The sequence below is a fragment of the Nyctereutes procyonoides genome, unplaced genomic scaffold, assembly GCF_905146905.1.
Source record: "Nyctereutes procyonoides isolate TBG_1078 unplaced genomic scaffold, NYPRO_anot_genome, whole genome shotgun sequence".
Lineage (NCBI taxonomy): Eukaryota > Metazoa > Chordata > Mammalia > Carnivora > Canidae > Nyctereutes > Nyctereutes procyonoides.
In genome coordinates, this window is record NW_026575052.1 from 22,543,266 (window position 1) to 22,567,195 (window position 23,930).

The 23,930-nt window shown below is 40.8% G+C and overlaps 1 protein-coding gene across 2 annotated transcripts in view; it reads right to left on the reverse strand.

Annotated features, from left to right (window-relative positions):
* TOX3 (TOX high mobility group box family member 3) overlaps positions 1 to 23,930 on the reverse strand; it is a 104,478-nt gene that overhangs the window by 28,996 nt on the left and 51,552 nt on the right. For both annotated transcript variants that reach the window (XM_055332399.1, XM_055332398.1), the window contains exon 2: positions 660 to 725. In XM_055332399.1, coding sequence (XP_055188374.1) covers positions 660 to 725 — 66 coding nt within the window. The remainder of the gene's footprint in view (positions 1 to 659; positions 726 to 23,930) is intronic.

Here is a 23,930-nt window from a genome sequence, read left to right on the forward strand (position 1 = left end):
GACCGACCCAGGGCCCAGGTGATGCTGCCTCTGGAGTCCACCCCCCAGTTTTCCCCGCCATGCCAACCAAGCCTTGGAGCATATCCTCTCATTCATTCGTTCTATATTATATTCATTGAACACCTACTATGTGCCGGGCACTGTTAACAAGCTGTGGGGATCTAACAAGAAAACAAAACACTCACTTCACATCACTGTCACTGAAGACCCACAAAACTACAATACTATTTTGCCACCTTATCTCCCAAACCATGCCATCTTAATGAAATTATCCCCAGAGCTAGGTGATGGTTGAAATATTTTCTATTGAAAGTCACTTCCACCCCAGCTTTAAAAATAACCACTCAGTTTGCTCAGATACCAATTTGGCTAGATGGATTTTATGTATTTTCTTACATATTTACTTTCGTTTGCATACGTATTTCTTTCCATTAAGAGACGTGTGTGAATTACTAACAGTTTGTAACAGCCTCCGGACAAGTGATAGACTTGTCAGGTCATTTTCTTTTCCAAAAGGTTTTTCTCATTTCTCCTCCACAGTTGTTACCTTGCACCACATAAGAGAGATAAATTCGATGCTTTGCTTTTCCCTTCAAGCCTTTTAAAATGATCTAAACGACACACAAAACATGAACCGACATATGAAGATAGACACCTACCTCACTGGCTGCAAAGAAAGCATTGTTTGCCTCAGCCATGTTCATGTAATTATTGTTACTCCCAAACTGAAAGAAAACAGATTGTTTTATGTTAATATGCAGAAAGATCAAGAATCCTGTTGGTTTACTTAATACTGGAATGGGATTTGGCAAGAATGCTGGTGTCATGAGATAAAAGAGTGGTTTTCCTCAGACCAAACGTGAACTGTGACAGAGGTTTTGTGCTACATGCTGTCGGCTGCTTCTTTCAGAAAACAGAGCACAGAGTTAAGCTAACTTGATAATTCTAGAAAATGGTGTTGTTTCTCATCAAGACTGGCAACAAAGGGAGACAATTACAAACAGTTGGCCAACTGGTCACGTGTGGGTGTGGTTTGTTCAACTGGCATTTGTCAGAAGGTGGAAGGCCAAGTTCCCAAGAAAATCACCTTGACACATTTTTTAGAGCATGTTGGGATTTCATAGCGTACTTTCCAGGAACAGATGTCACAAGTGTGGGGAGGTTAAAATGTGAAATAAAGGGAATGGAATTCAATTCTCAGGACTCAAATTCTATTTTCTCGTGAATGGGGTGTGGCATGAATATAAATAAATAATGAGACTAAAGAATATTTTTTTTAAATCTCCAGAGTTGAAAACGATATCTATATCCATCAGAGCTGTTGAAAACAGTGATATTTAATCTCCCAATGTAACATTAAGTGCAAAGAGGTTTAAAAAATAAGCAGGATCCAATGAACACAGCAATTTTTATTTAATTCCCTAACACAATACCCCATTCATACCATCACAAATAAGACTGTATCAGCATTTCAGACATAAGCTCTTTACTGCTACAGACCTGTTATCAAAATGTAAAACTTGGATTTTGCCAGAAATGTATTTTCAGGTTCAGATGGTATATGTAGGCACATTTTGTTGCTTTAAACATTTTGTTATCAGTCTGGCAATATGGAAGGGCTCTGTGAGCATAATTATTTGGAGCTGTATTATTTTCACCATTTTTAAATGGTAAACGAATGCCCTTCTTTTTATAATGTGTATTGTTTCCTTCCTTCAGTGCATCAAATGACACACAGCTTTGGTCTCCAAAGGGTGAAATGTATATATCCATTCTCTAATATAAATAGAGCTAGTTAATTATTTAAAGTAAAAGGCATAACTTTCCCAAGGAGAGAGAGAGTGAGAGAAATACAGATACACAGACAAATGCAGAGAATAAACATAGACACATAGATATGGAAGACCCACATAATCCTCCTCTCAGCAAAGGCAACACTCATTTCCAGGGGGCTCTCGGCCCCTGACTCTGAACCTGTAAGATTCGTGCACAGAAGTGGGACTGACATGCTACACTTTATCATGTCAGGGATCCAAGAACTGAGCAGGATTTACACGAAAGGCTCTAATGGCTCCGGAGTGCGGCTATGGTCTACAGAAGCAAAATCCCACCCTGTAAAACGACCCCCTAAATACATACTCACACAATGAGCCCTCAGATTCATTTGGATAAACATCTTTATAAGGATTTCTGAAAGATGTATTTGTTAGCACTTGAGAAAGACCTGTATCTAGTTTCTCTGAAGGCACGTGATAGAAAAAAGACGTGTGGGGGTGGTTTCGCCAATGTACACTTATCTCTGAACTCATCAAGGTGCAAACGTGATATATGTACAGTGTGTTGTATACCATCATACCCCACTAAAATGGTTTAAAAGTTTTTATTTTAAAAAGATTTACATATTCATGAGAGATACACACAGAGGCAGAGACATAGGCAGAGGGAGAAGCAGGCTCCCTTCGAGGAGCCTGATGTAAGACTCGATCCCAGGATCCCGGGATCACTACCTGAGCTGAAGGCAGAGGCTCAACCACTGAGCCACCCAGGCGCTCCTAAAAATAATTTTAAAATTAAGCAAGATACATATGTGAGCAGGTGCACACGCATGGGCAAGGCCCACATACACATATTTTCTCCATTTTTCTACAATGTTCATTATATGTAAGAAAAAGCATAGGTTTCTGTCTCGGAATTTTCTGTGAATGAATGATTCTAGGATAAAAATCTCAGGTCTCCATTCTGAATGTTGTTTTTGGGTACTTATGAGAACCTGGGTCATGCTGTGCATTCCGGGCACCCACCCTGCCTCCCCAAAATGCCTGGGCAGCCTGCATCCCAGCTTTAGCGTTATTTAAATGTAGGTTTTGTTGGTGAATTAGAAATCCATTTAAGGAAAGCAGCTCATTATCAGAGAGTATTTTTTTAAGATTAAACTCACTTATTATCTAATAGCACCTAAAACAACAAAGAAAAATAAAATGGCTATTAAAGTAAGGGCCTAAACAATTCAAAAAACAAATTAAGCTTAGAGTGAAATAAGAACTGGGTTAGAAATCCTCTTCTGAACAGTTAGTATGCGAATGTAATTACTGAAGAAACTACAGCTAATCAGCTGTGAATTGTATCCATTAATTAGTATTTGCCCTGGAGAAATGAGAAAAATCAGTAACAACGCTGGCACCGCAGTGCGCTGATGAGCCACGCGCCCGCCGCGCTGCATTTAGTCAAGCAGGTGGCTCCAGTGGTCCACGTAATTTGAAAAGCTCTCACCTGAAGTACCGAGCTGGAATTACAAAGCACTCCTTGCATATCTTTTGTATCTATATCAGGCCTTAATTAATGGCTTTTAATTTGGAAACACTTGGTGATCAGGCGGGAACAGTTATAAATCATTTCAAATAGAAGCCAAGGTTTCTGTGCAGTTGGGGGTAAAAATACGCCCTTCAAAGAAGGCCTCAAATATTGACTTGCGTGGGGGACAGTCTTTTCTCCTGCACAGGTGGTTGGGCCTCTGGTGTAGTGTGGGAGGGGTAGCTAGATAAGATGTAGGATGTCCAGTTAAATTTCAAATAAACAACTTTGTTTCAAGTATAAGTATGTCCCACACACTATTTGGGATATACTTATCCTTTAAAAAAGAGCATTCTCCATTTATCTGTGGTTCAACTACAACTGGGTATGGTGTGTTTTTACTTGCTAACTTTGGCAGCGTGGTTAAATGGATCAGGATGAAAGGGATGCCACTTTCCATTTGATTTACCTTAGCTGGTAACGCTAGCTTAATTTAATTTGTTTTATTTTAAAATGTGACCTATGAATCCTCCTTTACTCGTTTTGTGTACGAACAGATCTGATTCTGAGAGAAAAAGTGATCCTTTGGGGCAGATCTCTAATATAATGACCTCAGAACAATTAACTTTAACTGAATTGTGTACAATTAAATTTGCTTTATGTTCTGAGAGACAGTGACATCGGTAAACACAATATATTACAAAAAATCCCCAGCTCCATGAGGGCAAAGGATTTTAATTGTGTTCACTGCTGTCTCCCCCAAAACCAACAACAATGTCGGGCATATTATGAGCACTCCAACGTTTGTTGAAGTGGGGGGAGGGGTTGGAAAGGTTGATCCCATTTGTAACTTCAGTGTCTTATAATCACACATCTTAACTGGAACAATTTTGTCACTTTTTTTGAGATGATATCAAGAATGATAATGATAATAATAATTATAAACCCTGAGAAATTATTTACCTTTTCCAAGTATGACTAAATGTAATTTATTTTCCCCCAGAACAAGTTAGAAAAAAAATCATTATTATCCCTATTTTATAGATAAACAGACTGAGGCTTCTAGGGGTTAATGCCCCATATCATAGATGTAAACATGGGAGCCTGGCATCCCTCTTGCCTCACAATATGTATCACTATGTTCTGATAACCATAAAACCTTGATTATTATTTCACTCAGTGATCAATTCAATGTTAAGACTATTTTTATCAATCTGACCCAAGTCTAGAATTTCACAGGAGGTATTTCCAGGTACCTCAGACTAGGAGAATGCTTCTCAAGAAAAAGAATTTCAAGGCCCATAAGTTTGAGAAAGGCTGCAGAGCACTTCCCCTCTTTGATGAGTTACAGAGCCTGCTACACTCAGTTAAATGTTCTGAGAAGTCCTGCAGCTCATTCATTCAGCAAACATTTATTTATGCACCTACTATGTGAAAGGCACTGTGCTAGGCACTGACCACAAAATGGTAAGAAAGATGGCAAAGTTCCTATCTGGATAGAGTTTACATTTTTCTTTAAGTGGGAGATAGTTAACCTCCCTCTTCCCCCTAGATTTGCCATGGGACACTTCTTTGGGTTTCCCCCACAGCAATCTGGGGGAACACTCTGGAAAACCTTGTTCCACAGCCTTTATTGACAATGTTCCTTTATTTCCCCTGAATCCTTACCAAAGTCAGTATCCTCATTTTGTACCAAGGTAAAGTTTACACATTTGGCGATTCATCTAAATAAGAATTTCTAAATTAAGCATTTGGGTCATCTTAATTTGGCTAATTTCTAAATTTTCTAGATGGTAGCTCTCCACTGATGTTCCTTCGAAGATCCCCTAACTCGACCAATATATGGTTTTTAATGTGATTTCAGGAATTGAAACAAAGTATTTCAAAACAGCCAATGAACATTGGGTGAAAGAGTTTACCTAGCGCAAAGAGCATATAAAGACATTATGAAAGAAAGAGGCTAATTCCTACTGTTTCAAAGAGCTTATATATTGGGGGAATGGTCACTGCGAGGCAGGGGCATTTATGAGTACACTGGTGATGATCGGTCCTTTCCACTTTGATAGGCTCTAATAGATGTGATCCCCAAAGATATAATCCCCAAAGATATAATTATAAAGCAGAACTAAATTACTCTGCATGTCGAACTTCTGTATCTTAATAATTTCACAAAAGAACATCTTCATTGTACTTAGAGGTAGATTTGCTTTTGCTGCTTGATGAATAATTACAGCTTTGGCAAATACAATTTATGAAGGACATCAATTAAAAAGGAGCATTGCAGGATTTCTAAAAAAATTTATTAAAGACCATCGTGTTCATGGCCTGTCTAACCGTGTGAAGTGCCAAAGTAAATTAATGGAGATTGTTAATTCTAGCTTGTCCAGCAAAAGGCTTGGAAGAAAGTAGAGCAGCACAGACAAAAACCCATCTGTAATCACAAGACGAATACTTCAGCTTGATGAGTCCACACAACATCATTTTCACTGAAATTATTTTGACACCCATGTGAAGAATTGTATAGGCTTCTAATAAAGCAGCATTAACTACAAGGTATCAAACAGCTAAATGGCACAAATTTAATCCTTAAAAAAAAGATAATCCTTCGAATTCTCTTTTCTTTTTTCCCATTAGATTTGTTAGCAGACACCATCTAATTTGATGCCTCAGTAAGGACATCTGTCAAGTTGCTTACACAAATGAACTGTGCCATCATGGATCAAGTGTGCCAAGCATGGTCACATGGTAAGAAGGCCATGCCGCAAAGTTCACACACTCTCAAAGGCTCTGCTAACTACCCCATGGAAAAGAACTTACCAGCGATAATCAAGTTTTAACCATGTTCAGCAGTGGTAATCCGTTTCAAGATATAGAGCCCAAAAGAGTGAATGCAAGCCCAGGATAGCAGATGGGGATACTGGGGATACTGGGGATTCTCAGGGGTGGATCTGGAGTGCCACATCGGGAACAAAGAATGATGCTGTGAGTAAAGACAGTCTGTACCAAAGGTTATGGGTTCGACAACAGCCTGGAAACAAACTGCAAACAGTGGACTAGGATGTATAATTAGCAGAAGATACACGCACACACATACTTCTGCTAATTACGTATATACAATTATATACAGAGAGAGGATTATGTACACACATATGTATAATTATACACATATACATACATATGCGCACATATATTAACAGGTTCAAATATAAAGCAGGATTTTTTTTAAGAAAATAAACTTTCAAAAATATTATTTGCCTTTCCATATGCTAAAAACTCCTAGATAATTATCTCCCCGTGCCAGACTCATCTATCCCACTGCCTACAGCATTTGCATTTGGATGTCAATAGGCGGCTCGATCATATGCACAAAACTGAATTCCTCAGCTTCTCCCCAGACCCGCTCCACCCACAGCCTTCCCCATCTCCTTTGATTGGAGAGATGACTCACTTCCGGGTGACTCAGGCCAAAAAATCATTCTGGAATCCACTCCTCCTCCCTTCTCCCGTCAAATCATCAAAGATTTCATTGGCTCATCTTTAGTTACGCCCCCACAGCTGATCATTTTGTCACCCAGGCCCAAGTCACCCATCCCCTCCTGGGTCACCGTGGTCACCTCCTAGCAGTCCTGCTGGCTCTACCATGCTGTCCACCAGTCTTCTCAGCACAGACCTGAAGAGATCCCTTGAAAACCCAGGTCATATCCCATCTTTTATCTGCATAAAACTTTCTGTGGCCTTCTATTCTCTCAGGGAAGAAGCCAAGACTCACAATGGCCCTGGTTTCTTCTCTGACCCTTGGCCAATGTTTCCATCCCTGCTTATCCTACCCTAACCCTGCTGGCTTCCATTGTTCCTCGAAGACCTCAGACACATTTCAACTGCAGGGCTTTCATACCAGCTGGTTCCTCTACCTGAACTGTCATTCTCGGCCACATCCTCAGGGCTCGCTCACTTCTCTCCTTTGGGGCCTTTACTCAGTTGTCACCTTCTGTCCAACTATAAAATGTCTTTGCAGCCCTCTTCCTCCTCCAGCACTTTCTACTGCTCCTCCCCGTTTTGATTTTTTTCGGTAACACTTTTCCACGTAACATATTTATTGTCTTTCTCCCCCAACTAGAATGTTAATTTAATGAGGATAAGCATGTGTTACACTGTTTACATTGACGTCCCAGTGCCAAGAAGAAAGCTTGATAAATAGTAGGTGTTCAACAAATCTGTATTGAGTGAAAGAACAAATAAATTAATTTCTGGAATGGGAAATGCTGCTATGCAGAACTGCTCTCCAAGCACAGTATACGCACTTGAACTTCAAGCCAAAAGGAGAAACCAAGCATCTATCACCACAGGTCCTAGCGTGAAGAACGACACCTCTGGGAGAGAAGTGGTAATAAGAAAGAATTCTATATGCTAATAAAATTAATATTTTAAATGTTAGGGATGCTTAGCTTGAAAAAAATGCTTTATTCTAGAAAATGCACTAACCCTTTTATAGAAGATATAGAGGCCTGGGTGGGTGAGGTTGGAGTGTGAAGTAGGGGTGCCTTGTGGTTGAAAACACGCTGCAGGAACCATACTGATTCTGGCCTGTAGATGTAGAGTTCAGAGAAGAGAAAGCTAATAATCTTACATCAAGGGGGCAAGAATCTGAGCATTCAATTTGACAGCTGATTTTTTTTTTCTAATTTAAAATACTATTGTTTTTTTAAAAAAAGTGTTTGCTTTATAGGCTGGGTCAGAGTTCCTCAAAGTGTGGTGCTAGGGACCAGTCATTAACCAGATGCCTGTTAAAAATGCAGATTATTTGATTCCCCAAAGTTTACTGTGTCAGAATCTCTAGGCACTGGGGCCCTAAAAATCTGGTGTTTTTAACCAGGTTCTCAGGAATTCAAGGAGACACTAATATTTGAAAACTACCAGCCTTGTTATTTTAGACTAACATGGAGGTTTCTTTTGTTTAAATAAACCTTTCCATACGCCCGATGATGATCTCATTGAAATGCTGACGTAGCATGAGCTGTTTTATTTAGAGCAATAAAGCCTCAGCTCAATTATTTCCAATCTCTTCTTACCATTGTCACTTATAGGAAACTGTAAATGTCCGTGAGGTGACCATCAGCCCCTCTCCCACCCTCATGTTCTAGAAGGAAGGATGGGAACATCTTAGGTTGGACCAATTAGGGAATGCAAGTTCCACTATTAGTTTTCTCAACAAGTTCTGTGGACCCACACAAGGAACAATAATGCCTAAACATATGGACTCTACCCAAACACGGAGGCCTTTGGATTTTCATGATCTGGACACATTTGAGTCTGTAAATTGCATAACCATCTGGACTAGTTAGAGGTGGCAAGGAAAAAAAAAAAAACCCACAACACCCTCTCAAACCCAACTGCACTTGTTTAATATCAGAAAAACAAATAAAGCAGAGGAGAGGATCCTAAGCTTCCCAAATTAAGTTTTCTTTTTAACAAAAATGGAGCAATCTTTGGGACTGGCCCAGCATCACCAGTATTCAAAGAATGAGGAAAGAAAGACCCGATTTGCCTTAAACGCACACCAACAAAAATAAGCCAGTGGTAATACATATGTGGCTAAGGGGCCGCATCTTTGGTGTAATTCGGGTTTCTTTCTCCTTCCCCCCAAAAGCCTTACCACCCCGAACCCAGCGCCAATTAGATGCCAACTAATAGGATACATGTGGGGAATATACCTAACCTTTCCAAAGACAGCAAAAGATAGAAGATACTCCTGTTGTTTTTAAGGGCTGTCAACCCAGTTAGGGTGATCGGGAAAAATCATTTCTAAACATAAGGGCCAAGTCACGGAGCAATGCTGACAAATGATACGCACATTTGGAAGAACCACACGGGAATGGCCACTCTGAGAACAAGTCTTGAATCAAGGAAGGAGAAAGGAGGAGGGGATGTCCCTGGTGGAGGGAACAGAGTGTGCAAAGCTGCAGACCTAAGCATGATGCACAGGCTTCATTCAAAGAACAAAGAAGAGACCATTGTGGCTGCAGGTAGGTGCCATTACTGAGAGAGGGGGAGGTAGGCTGGGGGACATGATGGGCAGCCGGGCTCTGGAGAGCCCTGAAGAGCAGGAGAGTTTTACTCCTCAAAGAGCTCCAATGGCTTCTCACTGCTATTTAGAGCACAACCCAAGTTCCTGTATGATCTGGCTGCCAGTTGCTTCTCCAAACTCCCTCCTCACTAAGTCCCAACCACATGCCCCTGACTACTCCTCACTTTCTTCTCTGGGCCTTTGTACCTACTGTCCTCCTGACCTGGCCACTCTCCCCTCTCTCCTTACTTTATGTAGGTTTCTGCTTAATGACTGGTCACATGTGGTTTCCTCTGGCCCTAGGACAACGGGTGGTCTGCGGTATGGAGGTACTCAGTAAATATTTGTTGAATGTGTGAGTGAAGGAAGGAACCAGAGAGATACGAGTTCAAATTCCAGTTCTGTTACTTATAAGCTGAATATGATCCGGTAAGTTGCTGCATGTTACCACTCTGAATTTCTGTTTTTTTTTTTTTTTTTTTAATTATTATTATTTCTGAGGACAGAAGAATAGAGCTCTGGGGGACTGGGCTGTGTAAAAAGTGAGATGACACATCCTTCCCCCCTCGACCCACAAACGGTCTTCTATGGAAGAGGCACTTGGTAAATGTCATAAAGTTTGAGAGTGAGGAGCCTGAAAAGCTAGGAATTTGATAATCTGAGAAAAATAAATGGGTCACGGAAGTATTTTGTGTAGTATTTATTAAGTGCCTATAATACAAAAGAGATAATGATGGATACTGGTAAAAAAATATATATAAGACGCAGACTCCACACGACAGGTGCTACTGTGTATGGAAATATGCAAAGCATTCCCCATGAAAAGTCAGCAGAAGATTTCAGAGAAGAGGAGCCATTTGAGTGGGGCCTTGGAGGATATGTAGGAGCTTGCCTGTGAGACAAGCCCATCGTGGTAGAGAAAACTACTTGGGCAAAGGCCTAATGTCACAGAAGTGGGCTGGCCAACCACAAGATGGGGAGCCAGGCCTTCTTGGCAGAGAGGGCAGAAGGAGGTTGAAACAGGAGCCAGCAAGTATACTTTGGAGAGTTTTGGCTCGAACATGCTGTAGGGATAAAAGGAGACTCACACATGTTTGTCGGGGGAGGGAAGGCCAAACACAAAAGTGAGGGAAGGTCAGCTAACAATAAGCAGAAGATAAGACTCAGAGTATGACTTCCAGAAAGTAAGACTAATCTCTGTTCTGTGTGTTTTCTATTGTTTCTGGCAAACTGTGGGCATCTTTTATATCATGACAACAACTTGTAAAACAGATATGCTCGGTCTTTTCTGGTTTCTTGAAAAATCACTGAAATGATAGCTAAGAGGAGTTATTACTCTGGATGGGAAAGGTGGCCACTTTCTTTGGTGTCAGCATGAGAACCAGAAAGACCCTGGCCCCCAAAGTTTCAACAGTCACATGCAGATTTCTAGGACCGGTAGCACATCACCGGAGTTTAGAAAGGGTTGGGTCTCATGGTAAGTTCTTTTTTTTTTTTTTAAGATTTTATTTATTTATTCATGACAGATACACAGAGAGAGAGAGAGAGAGAGGCAGAGACACAGGCAGAGGGACAAGCAGGCTCCATGCAGGGAGCCCAACGTGGGACTCGATCCCAGGTCTCCAAGATCACACCCCAAGCCAAAGGCGGCGCTAAACTGCTGAGCCACCGGGGCTGCCCGGTAAGTTCTAACATCCCTGGGAGGAATAACAACCTCGCTCTCCCTTGTCATGGGCACTTTGGTGTGAATTCGTTTATAGGAAATAGATCCACTGATGGGCACAGTGGGTATCATCTGCAAGGATGGTCAGGAAGTGCCTTGGAAAACTCTTTCTTGGCACCACCTGCCCCTACCCCTCCTCCCCACCCCGCCAGCTGCACTGAGTTCCCCTGCATCAAGCAACAAGGCAGTCTACGCATCACTCTGCACTGTGCTCAATTGATCTACTTCCACATCCATCTCCCTTGAGGGCAGAGGCTGTAAAAGTCTCATTGGCCGCTGCAGCACCATAGCCAGGCACATAGTAGGTACTCAACTGATGAGGCAGTGCTTCAGGGGCAAGATCGGGGGTACTTCCGATTGGCAGCTTGAGTGGGTTTCAAAATGTGTAACTAAGCCAGTTATTTTTCTGTACACGTGATACAGTCCACATTGAATTCAGGTGAACCACTGTTACGGTTTGCCAAAGTACCGCCAAGTCTTAAAACAAAACAGAAAGGGAAAAATCAGAGAAGATAAAATCAAGAGTTATTTTCCTCCTACTTCCAGACTCTGTGGTTCATGCTGCAAATGACTAAGGACCTCAGAGACTTTCCGCTGAAAACAAACTTTAAAGGTCTCTAATGATGTGACCTATTTATACCGAATACCCTTAGTAAGTCTCCTGGGCTGCACTCCTTGCACACCATATGAAATTTCAAATGTAAAAAAGGAACAACAAATGAAGCCAAATACCCCTCAGTTTTTTGAAATGAAAATGTTTTAACCAATTACAGCATTTCTTGAGTTCAATAACTAAACTCTACTGACCAATGGTAAAACACACACTCTCTAATTTCAATTGGTCCCATAATTATGATTTATCATGAATTCTTTCTTTCTTTTTTTTTTTATCATGAATTCTTTCAAAACATCCATGACTTTATAATGGGTCTTCTGTTCTTTGATCTCTAAAGTATAAAATGTTGTGCTCTTAAAGGATATCGTGTTCAGGTGCCTATAACAAATATGCTAATACAGGCATGCAGATAAAGCCATAGATGTGGATATGCAGATAGAAGCAGAGGTATGCAGATCACAGACTCTCAACCACAAGCAATTTTGCCCCTCAAGGGACATTTGATAATGCCTGAAGAGAGTTTTTACTGTCATGACTAGAGGGTGCTTCTGGCATCTGGTGGGTAAAAGCCAGGGATGTTGCTGCTACACATCCTACCATGCACACGGCAGCTCTCACAATAAAGAATTAACCTGTCCAAAACGTCAACAGTACCAAGACTGAGAAACCCTGATATAGATCAATCTGTACATTAAGCATAAACAAAAGATATTCCAAGTATTTTAAAAATAAATATTACAGGATTATTGTTTCTGCACTATCCAAACACCATCAGTGGTCTTTCTTCAAGAGGGCATTATGCTGACTTGGGATAGATCTACTTACAAGATTACTGCCTGCCATCAAGGATCACTTAAATGTGTTTCAAATATGTATCAACTAGTTGGTTGTCAGCTAGGAAGCTTTTCCATGTACATAAATACTCAGTTGCTTTTTGTTGTTGTTCCTGTTGCAAATAAATCAAGAAGTAGAAAGAGTGTAACATGTTATTCTAAGGCAAGCATTTAAAAAAGAGTAACAGGGCAGCCCCCGGGGCGTGGCGCAGCAGTTTAGTGCCACCTGCAGCCTGGGGTGTGATCCTGGAGACCCCGGATCGAGTCCCGCATCGGGCTTCCTGCATGGGGCCTGCTTCTCCCTCTGCCTGTGTCTCTGCCTCTCTCTCGCTCTCTCTGAATGAATAAGTAAATCTTGAAAAATAAAAATAAAAATAAATAAAAAAGAGTAACAAAACCATATATCCTTCCTGAAGAATTGTGAGTTCATGTGTTTGTTTTCCAGTCTCAATCATATTTGATAAACCAAATGCTGCAAGCCTACATAACTCAAAAACCATCAGTGATAAGACCCCAAACAGATATAATATACAATCATTTTAATGATTCATATCTATTAACTCACATCTATTATTTCCAAAAGTTTAAGGAAAAGTCTCAACTACTTGTTAAGAATGAGAATATAAGAAACTACTGGCACTGTCCTGGCTACTGATGCATGGCTGGGCTAGAGTTTTATAGCATGGTCACAGAGAGCTTTTGCTCATACTGCAAGAAAATCTCGATTACATACATCTTTCTATGATTTTATGATTGCCCAAATTCTGTGGGGACAACTTTTACCAGATGGGTGATCATACAGCTTTCATTGGTCTTCTGTATCCTACCTGCTATGTTTGTTTTTTTAATCTAAAGTCTTTTACTAGGAGAGAGCTCACACAAGACTCTAAATCCCACTTCTGATAAGGTCTTGGGGCAGGAGGGAGGAAAATTTTCATTCCTTCTAACCAGCTATTCCAAAATCTGTAATTTAAGATTTCATAATGTGTTTACTTTAAAAAGAGAGGGTTTTTCCCCCAGACCTATATTTTTAATTACTTTGAGTATGAGGCTAATGGTTTCTTAAACATAACCATAAAAAAAAAAAAAAACCTTCAATGTGGTGGCTGTTGGCTTTCATCTTGGAGACAAATAACGGAACTCAGTCAAGATGTCAATGTTAATCTGGTGTATAGCTCAAGCTTATTTTAGCATTTTATATAAAATAATCATGAATTTAAGTATTTCTAAATAAAGGAGGCATTTTATTCTTAGAAGCCCACAAAGTCGCTGTATACTAATACAGTCAAGATTACCTTAACATTTCCTTGCATGAATTTAAAGAGATGTGATTATACAGCAATTTGTAAGCAGCTCTTCTTAAAACATATATCACATTTTACGCACTTCAGCAAAATCTCAATTCTATTCCAGTGGAGTGACTCAACGATATGAAGGAAAAATTGTATGAAGCTGTAAATGCAAAAGTGACCAAAAATGAGGGGAAACAGATGCAAAAAATTCTTAAAACCATCATAAAAGGATATTAGTGAGGCTGCTTTTTAAACTAAAGACAGTTTATGAATACTTCCTAAAAAACTGCCCCACCCTCTTGATACACTCCAGTTAAAATGCAATATATCTGGGGAGGAAATTTTTGCTTAGGAACTTTACTACAAAAGGACAAACCCTTTAGCTTTAAAATAAAATGTTAGCGCCTTTTTATAGTGACTCTTCTACAAAGTGCACACATTACCAACCTGTACTGACTCCATTTATTCCTAGAAAGAATTTTTTTTTCCTCATTGCTACTAGTGGAAGAATATATATGGCACAAAGGAAAAATTGCTACGCATTTCCCAGTGCTGGTTAATAACTGAGGGAAAAAGTAAGATCCATCTATAAAACCTATCTATAAATTTCTTCGGCCTTCATAAAAATGTTAGAGGTATGATCTTTTTTTTTTTTTAAAGAACTGCAGCTGCTTTCATATCAAGATTAATATTGAAAACAAACCCTGTATAATAGGGCCCCCTGGGATAAGTAACAGATTCCATGAGGGGTGTCCATCTGCTACTGGCCATAAGCTATTCCCTTCCCCATCGGGCTGTGGAAACACTCCATACCAAAAATAAGCGCTCACAGAAAGACCATGCCCTCAAAAGCCATGCTTATTGCCCAAACTGTTTCACTCTTAGGTTTTAATAACTTTCATAAGGTGATAAAGAGATGAAGCTGAATTCCTAATGAACAACTGGGAGGGGAGGAAGTACATACAGAAGAAAATTCAATGTAAAAGATCAGATTTCCCCAATGGGAAAATAAACCCTCCGGATAACAGGAAATATATTAAGTCAAAGTTCTTGACTCTGGCAATGACCAGAAGAGAAGAGCAGATCAAATACAGAGGGTTCATCTCGTTCCAGCCTCAAATAATTACAAACTTGCCTCGTATACCTTGTGAAAATGAGGAAATCTTCACGTGCCTATGCATCTCTTGCTGGGCAAAGTTGATTATTTTATTTTATTTTATTTATTTTATTTTTTATGTTTTTCAAAGTTGATTTTAAAGTGGCTTCCTCTACTGGTCAGGGTATTTTTGAAAACAAGAAAAGTGACTTAACCAAAGAGACAAGATTCCATTTCTACTGGCAGAACCCGAAGTTCATGCTTTATGTGGTCACCTGGAACTCTATAAAGCGTCACTCTGACAAATATTGACCAAGGAATCCTCATCCTGCTCTTGAGAAATGTGATTAATGAAAGGTTCAGATAATAACAGGGACCTTCACTAAGTAGCAGTAGTTCTGAAGTGGAAAATGTATCTTTGACATGAAACACAACATAATAGATTTTAAATGGAGCCTAACTTTCATCAAATCTTATGGACTCCAGGAATCTGCAGAGAAACTTCACATACTAGGCGAGGTCTTTCTAAGAGTTTAACTGCGTCAAATATAAACATTCTAGAAAGGTTGGATGTCTCAAATTTATTGATTTTATTTTAAACAGTTCTGAAGTGGTTTTAATGACATCGGAAAATGGGCATGATATAAACACCATGATTCAAAACCACACACAGCATGATATAATTTTTCTTCTTTTATTTTTGTACGCCTTCTAAAATTAGTACCTACTAGTTCTGTAATCAGAAAAACACATTTACAATGGAACTGCACAGGATTTCCCTAATCCCTATCAGCCTAAAGCATGTAAGTAAATAAAAATCCTGAAAAATAAAAAAAACAGCAATGATCAACTTTTACTGTTCATTCATTTATACTCATTCTAACAACAAATATATTCCGATAATATCTACATTGCCAGGCAGCCTGCTGAAGTATTAAATATACAATATGAGCCAAAAAAAAGTCCCTGTCTTCATGGAGCACATAGGCCTGAGCAGGGAAATAAGAGAGTAATCAAATGATTATAGAAATACATGGTGAGGGGCACCTGAGTAGCTCAGTCGGTTAAACATCCAACTCTTGATTTTGGCTCAGGTCATGATCTTGTGGGTTTTGAGACTGAGCCCTGTGCTGTGTGTGGACTTTGCTTAAGATTTTCTTTCTGCCCTTCCCCACCCCTCTCTCTCTTTCTCTAAAAATGAATGAATGAAAGAAACAAAGATGTGGTGAAATGTCACCTGTGGAGTTTGCCATGAAGAAAGACATAGGGTGCAGAATGGATTAGAATAGGTGCTGGTAACACAGCTAGGAAAATAATCCAATGGACCAGATGAGAGATGATGGCAGCCTGAACTAAGGAGATAATGGCAGGGGTAGGGGGCGAGGAGAAAATTAAGGAGTGAATAGAGTCCCAGGATTTTGACCCTAGACTTGAAGAATTGAGAGGGGAGAGCGAATAGGGGCTATCAAGGAAGACAGCTAGATGTGGAGCTTGCAAAACTTGATACAAGGCAATGTCATTCATTGTCTTGGGGAAAAGGGGCTGAATCATGGGCCCATTTTAAATGTGTTGGGATTGAGGCACCAAGAGATGCCTGTAGTTTCAGGGAAAGGTGTAGAATAGAGATTTTGTGTGTGTGTGTGTGTGTGAGAGAGAGAGAGAGAGAGAGAGGGAGGGAGAGGGAGAGGGAGAGAGAGAGAGATGTGCAGAAGTTCAATGAAGCCAGGAACATGAATGAGATGAAGGAGAAAGACCCTACAGAGTGGGGCCAGTGGAGGCCAAAGGCAGAGCCCGGAGGAACTGGAGTGTTAAATAACCTGGATGTAGATCCAGTAAAGGAGCTTGTTAAAGTGACAAGGATTGTAGAAGCAGCTTAGAGAGGGCAGTACTGCTCATGTCAGGAGAAGACTCCAGGAAGAAGATGGGGATGAGTGATGTTAAATATTGAGACACTCGAAGTACCAGGAGGCTAAAGTGCATCTGTTTGTGTTAGTGACACCAAGACACTTCTCCATTCACACAAAGCCCAGAACCGAAACCAATCAAAGAGAGGGACAGGACTCTAGGCCCTCAAGGAGTAGTGAAAGACAGACAGACAGACAGACTTGCAACACAGAATCATATCCAAAAAAACCTCAGATACTGAACTCCAGGTTTGTTGGGAGAAGAGAAAAAAGTGGAGGAGCAAAAAGGCATTCTGTGGCTAGGGACAAATGACACATACAGGTGGCCCCTGAACAATATGGGGGTTTAGGGGCAGTGGCCTCCATGCTGTCAAAAATCCATGTATAACTTTAATTTCCCCAAAAGTTTAACTACTGACAGCTTACTGTTGACCAGAAGGCTTACTGACAACATAAGCACATATTTGCATGTCACAGGTATTACATATTCTTACAATACACAGCAAGCTAGAGAAAAGAAAATGTTACTAGGAAAATCATAAGGAAGAGAAAATACATTTATTTACCCAGAACATCCACATATATGTGGACCCATGAAATTCAAACTTGCATTGTTTCAGGGTCAACTGTATAAACAAAATGTGAATACCCATCTTGAGTTCCTGTTGATTATGGAAGAAAAGATAGTAAGCAATTATGGCCCTTCGCGTAATTATCCCTCAATAAATAAACAAGAGTTGAAAAATGTCTGTAAAGGAAGCTTCCTTAGAACAAATGGACGAAAAGATTTTCTTAACGCAGAGATGTACCTTTTGGGATTAGTGAAATGGCCTCACTCGCCTATGAACTGTGAGTGCTAAATGTTCCAGAAACTGGTTGGTTTCTGGTGGTAGTAAGCACAGGGCCACACAGTGGTCACACCTCTACCTCATATCCCTCCCTCCTTCCCCAATGCCTGAAACATCAGGGGCCATTGAAGCAGCTGAGTTACAGATCACAAAAAAAAAAAAAAAAAAGAAAAAGAAAAAGAAAAGGACATCCCCTTCATCATAAATGGTGCAAAAGAGAGTAAAACCAGCCTTCCCAGTACTCTTTCACTGGTAGGAAAAGGGCATATATACTAAAAGGTATTACAGGTAGACTCCAACCTCAAGACTGAATTCTAATCTAGGGACAATTCAAAATTAAACACCCATGTACTGAATAAGAAATCTCTCTTCTCCAGTTTTACTGACACCCACACTTTAAGTATGAGGAACTTCCAGATGTGTTCAGAGAAAAACGATAACCACTAGAAGAAACAGGATTTTTTTTTAATTTTTATTTATTTATGATAGAGAGAGAGAGAGAGAGAGAGAGAGAGAGAGAGAGAGAGAGGCAGAGACACAGGCAGAGGGAGAAGCAGGCTCCATGCACTGAGAGCCCGACGTGGGATTTGATCCCGGGTCTCCAGGATCGCGCCCTGGGCCAAAGGCAGGCGCTAAACCGCTGCGCCACCCAGGGATCCCAAGAAACAGGATTAAAAGCACGGTCTCTGTCTTTGGGACACCTGTAAGCTAGAAACTGCCACTGTCAGGTGTCTTCTCAATATTGTTTTAAAAACAAGAGGATCAGACTAGCTTTTATAGTTCAAGTTAAGGCAGGAAATAGTAACTGGACATTTGAGGAAATTTCTCATAAAATCTGAAACCATTCCTCACAAAGCAATTTGGTTTTGGTGAATGTTGATGTCGGGGCTCTTTTAAACTGTCTGGGAAGCAAAGTGAATTCTTACAAGTCTACAATTTTTAGAACCAAAGACTTAGTGGCTAAGAAAATATGGAAATAAATTCTCAAAGGAAAAAGAAAAACTTGATGATTAACAGGGAAAAGTGAATTCCACCCTCCCCATTCTGATGTCAGCTCTATCTAGTAAGCAGAAGATAAACTTCCACGTCCCCAGACTTGAGCAACTAGCTAAACTTTCTCTATTGTGGCCTCCTGGGATATATTTTCTGCCTAGAACATACCCCCACCTACTCCCCATCTGAAATGCTTCTTCCCACCCCCATTCCTACACGCCCTTGCCCACAGCTAAGGGCCTCCTGTCGAAATTCCTTTCATTCATCCTGGAGCAGAGCAAACACCTCCTCAGGCAGACACCCTTCTCAGCTCAGGCCACCAGGGTTGCTGTCTCCTTCTTTCGCATCTTCAAAGCCCTTCCTTCCTATCTCTTTTATGGCACTCAGCATGTGCTGATAATACAGAATTCCTCCTATGCTTCACCCCACCACCCACATCCCCCACCACACTGGAAGCTTCTTAAGGGCACGGACCATGTTGTCCCACAGAACTCTTTTTGCAGGACTAACTATCCACAGAAGGGCCACAGTTAAGTGTTTGGATTTATCTTTTCATTCTCCATGAACTTTTTTTTTTTTAAGTGTTAGAGGAAATACCAGCTGAAGACAAAAAAAATGAAGGTCATGAAAGTAAAACATAACAAGGAAAAGGGATTCAAGTCTTAACATTATATTATCTGGATTCCAGGAAATAGACCCCCCTTTCAATGGTCTGCAAATCTACAACAATTGACTCATTTATTCAACAAAGGTGTACTGAGCTTTCATTATGGAATATATAAATAGATACACACACACATATATGTACACACAAAGGATTAAAATAAGCCTTGGAGACATGAGCACCAATAATATGTATGTCCCAACAGGCATGATCTATCTCTTTATTATTAGGTTTCTGATCTCAGCAGAGCCCCTATGAGCACTCAGCAATCCCTAGTAACTCTTCCTATTCATTTCCTAGCACAGCTCTACCAAACCTCCCCTCCGTCCCCTCCCCTCTTTCCTCCAGCATTCTCTCCCATCCTCCTCTAAAGAACTTAGCTCCTTACTGAGAAATACAAAGGCCATCAGTTGAATTCTTCACCTGTCACCCCCAAAATCAGCACCTTAAATCATCCTTTTCCTTCCCTTTGCCAAGAAAAACATGTTCTTCCAACCGCTACTCTAAATCCCACCCCCATCTACATGTGCTCCATCAATTCACCTCTTTCTCAGCCCACTGCTTTCTCCCTCAACTTACAGAAATGTTCCAACCCTGTTCATTCTGGGAATGGGGGGAGTGGGGGAAAAACACTGAGACCAGTGAGTCCCTCCGAAATTAGTATCACCTCCATCCCCCATCCCTACTCACTGGCTCCATTCTCCCACCTTGAGCTTTCATTCACCTCCTAACCCTCTTGCAATCAGTCTTCTGTTTAATGAACCGCTGTCATTAAGTCCACCGTGGACTCCTAATTACCAAATCCCATTGACACTTCCCCACAGTGTCACAGTCTCAGATGATCACTTTTCCTCCTCTGACACTTTCAACCATTCCTTTCTACAAAAAGAGTATTTTCACTTGGAAACAGTTACTCTCAGACAGTTTTCTTATCCCCCTGAAGACTTCTCAGTTTCTTCCTCACACATGCTCTGATAATTCATCACGTCCGATGTGTCAACCACCACTAGCTCTCCAGTCTAAATAGCAGTCATTGCACTGAGTTACAATTTTCCAACTCCTTCTGCATTATCACCATGCGTGTCTTACCAACAACTCCAAGTCAACAGACCCAACTCAGCTTTTCTTTCTCAATCCTCTGCTTTTCTGTATCAGTTGCAGACAAGTTCCCCTCAAAGAACCCCACCACTCACTATCAGTTATATTTTCTACCCAAAATATGATCTTTTCTCTCAACTTCCATGAAAGGTCATTCAGCTAGTCATCCGGCCAGCTACACACACATACACACACCTTTCACATTGTTCTTCTAATGGTATTGCCAATCCCAGGCAGCCCTTGAATTCCTGTTCAGATTTGATTCCCTCTAATCCATGTCTGGAGTTAACCTTTCTTTCAATTTATCTTCCAAATAACCTTTTTATTACACTGTAAAACCAGATGGATAACACTGAATAGTATGGCTAACAGAAAAGCATTTCTTACCCCCACCCTATATACCATTCAATATTTTCGCATAATGCTTTCTCATCTTTTTCTGTCTTTCCTCTCTATGGTGCAGTCTTTAAAATAAAAATTGGGACCAAAGTGGATATTTAATACTTTCTAAGCTGAAAGATATTCCTCAACCATTTTCCTCACTGTTACCTTCTAAGATGTGATTTTTAATAACCACATGGTGTGCCAAGGCATGGGCATGGCATAATTCACATCATTGGTGCTCAGTAGGGTTAGCCTTCCAGAATGGAAATCTCACCACATGTGTCCTTGTGGGGCTTAAAGTCCTTCAAATGCTGCCCACAGCTTACTGATCACAAGCTCTTCCTCAGTAGGGCAAAAAGGTCATTCACAAATGGACCTCACCTTATCTATACAGGCTCATTCCCTACCTTTCCCCTCCCCCGCTGTCAACCTCACCCCCCTCTACTCCCATGATCCTTCACTTCTCCTGGAAGTGCTCTCTCCTCCTACTATCCAATTGTGACAAGTCTTGCTGTCAAGACGCCTGGGCTGCCTTTCACACTGAGTAAGACTGCTCTGTCCTTTTCCCTTATTAGTGTGGGCCGCTCTGTGAGACACATTGTCTTCTCTCATAGCTCAGGACTCCTAGCACCCCCTCAAATTTGTGTTAAGTAAGTGGGGACAATGGTGTTCATTTGGGTGTGTCACCAGTACAGAACTTACTATGCAATGCTTAATATAACAAGAGCTCAAATTTGTTGAATTCAAGTTTGTGCCATGTGCCAAGTTGTCTGAGCTTCAGAGGTGCCATCTTACATGCATTTGGATAATTATCTGCCTGACCTACTCGACCTCCCCATGGGCTGGAAATGTCTCAAGGCAACTACTTCCCTCTCAGTTCACTATCTGAGTATTGGACATACTCGTTGGAACCTGGTAGGTTCTAAATAAATGTTTCCTGCATCCGTGAACAAATGACCCTGCTAGGGGTCATTACGTTAACAGTGTAATCTTCATCCTTAAAGAGTGGAAACTGAAGCACAAACACTGTGGTTGGGGTTTCACATCAAAAATCAGACGATGCGTCAGTATGGTTTCAACATCCCCTAGCAACTTTTCTGAATGTTTCTTGACTCTCATGAAAGGAGACACCCACGGCCATATGCCAGGCTGTGCTCAGGGCTGTATGCCGCGTCGCCAGGAGCAATAGGAAGTTCGGCTTTTGAAGGACTCCCATCTGAACAGCTCAGCTAGGCCCCCTTGACATGACAAAGGCTGACCTTGAAAAAGACTCCCTCAGTTGTTCCCGGCTTTATACATTAGATCCATTTCTCAAAATGGATCTGCACAGTGGATTTTGGTGTCAAATTATTTTGGCAATATTGTGGAGATTGTTTAATGGAGCTACTGATGCCAGTCACTTTTAAAACTACCAAAAAAATTCCTTAGCTTTCCTTTTATGTAGAACATTCCCGAGAAGCTGCGTTTTCAATATACTGTCTCTGGGACCTAAGACAGATGGCCAATCAAAACCAAGTCCCTCTTCCCCTTTCCAACTGAGTCGGGGCTCCCAACATTACCAGGTGTTATCGGATATGACAAGAAAAATAAAAGGCCGTATCTTTGCTTCTGATTTGCAGAATGATGAAAAGCGTCTTCATTTTTTTTTTCCTCAAGAGTGGAGTCTTTCAACTCTCAATTTTGTTTTCATGAGAGGCACAAGGTAGATCAGAAAACCTAACTGAAAAAAAAAGTTCACCCCAGCTTTCGTTCTGAGAACAGTCAGATCAAAAGAATTTTTCTGAAGGCAAAACAGGTGGGTTTTTCCCCTTTATACTTAGAAGTGAAACAAATATGTACTTTGTACTTTCACTGAACACAGAACAAGTGGACAGAACCTAGCTTCTCCAGGCTTCGTTAAATAATCACATCTGCAAAGGACTCCTGTCTTGCAAAGGAAAAGGGGACTTACGCCGGTGACTTATCACTGGGGCAAAGGGAACAGGAATTCGGAAGCAGAATTGCAAACAACTTGTGCAGAATAAAGTGCAAGGGAGAAATAAATGTAAGGAAATGTCAAGAAATATTTAACCTTGGGCACCCCCCACTCAGCCACATACACACACATACATGCACATTGACCCGCTTCCTCTCAGAAACCAGCTCTTTGGAATAGTGAGAGCTATGGTTTTTTACTCAGGTTCAGCATATCCATAAATTGGGCCATAAAATAAAAGTAGTAATGGTGAGCTCCCAGGAGAGGTTGAAAAATAAATGTATAAATAAATGACAGGGTGATGAAAAGCAATAAAGCACTTTTTATACCAAATCTCATCTGAAGAGAATTACTTACTGGCAGGAATAAAGAGAGACAATTGGTTATAAATGTTTGACAACCCAAAATACTGTCTTTGTCCTTCTCGACCCCACTGTGTCTCCCCAGGAAATGTCCTCAGTGTTTTATTTTCACTTCAGTCTGTCTCGCAGAATCTTCTTTAACAACTGTGTCTTGTTTGCCTTCTCCAAACATCCAGTGCCTTTGCTTCTACCTCTTGAGCCCCCACCATTCCACTCTTACAAAGTACCCCCCACGCACAATTTATTTGGAAGAAAGGGAGTAGATTATTTCCCAAACTCCCATCCATTAAAGTGCATAATTACCCACACAGCTCTTGTCACTGCCACACCCTTATGTTCAATGTCAGGACTACAGATGCTTTTCGAGTGTTCCGAACTCTCCCTGCAGATACGTGCTCTTTAAACATTTATCTTCACCAACATTGAAAAAGCTTGAATTTTATATCTTAGGAGAGCAGGCCGTTTCTGACTGATCATCCAAAACTCCCCCTTGTAACCTTTCCACCCATAAGTTTAGGAATAATTTTACAACCTCTTCTTCCAACTCCCAAAAAGAATCCTCCCATCCTGGCAAACAAATCTGCTTGTCATTTATGGCTGCAGCTCATTGTTTTCTTTTCTTTCTTTTTTTTTTTTTTTAAGATTTTATTTATTTATTCATGAGAGGCACACAGAGAGAGAGAGGCAGAGACACAGGCAGAGGGAGAAGCAGGCTCCATGCAGGGAGCCTGACGCGGGACTCGATCCCAAGTCTCCGGGATCATGCCCTGGGCTGAAGGTGGTGCTA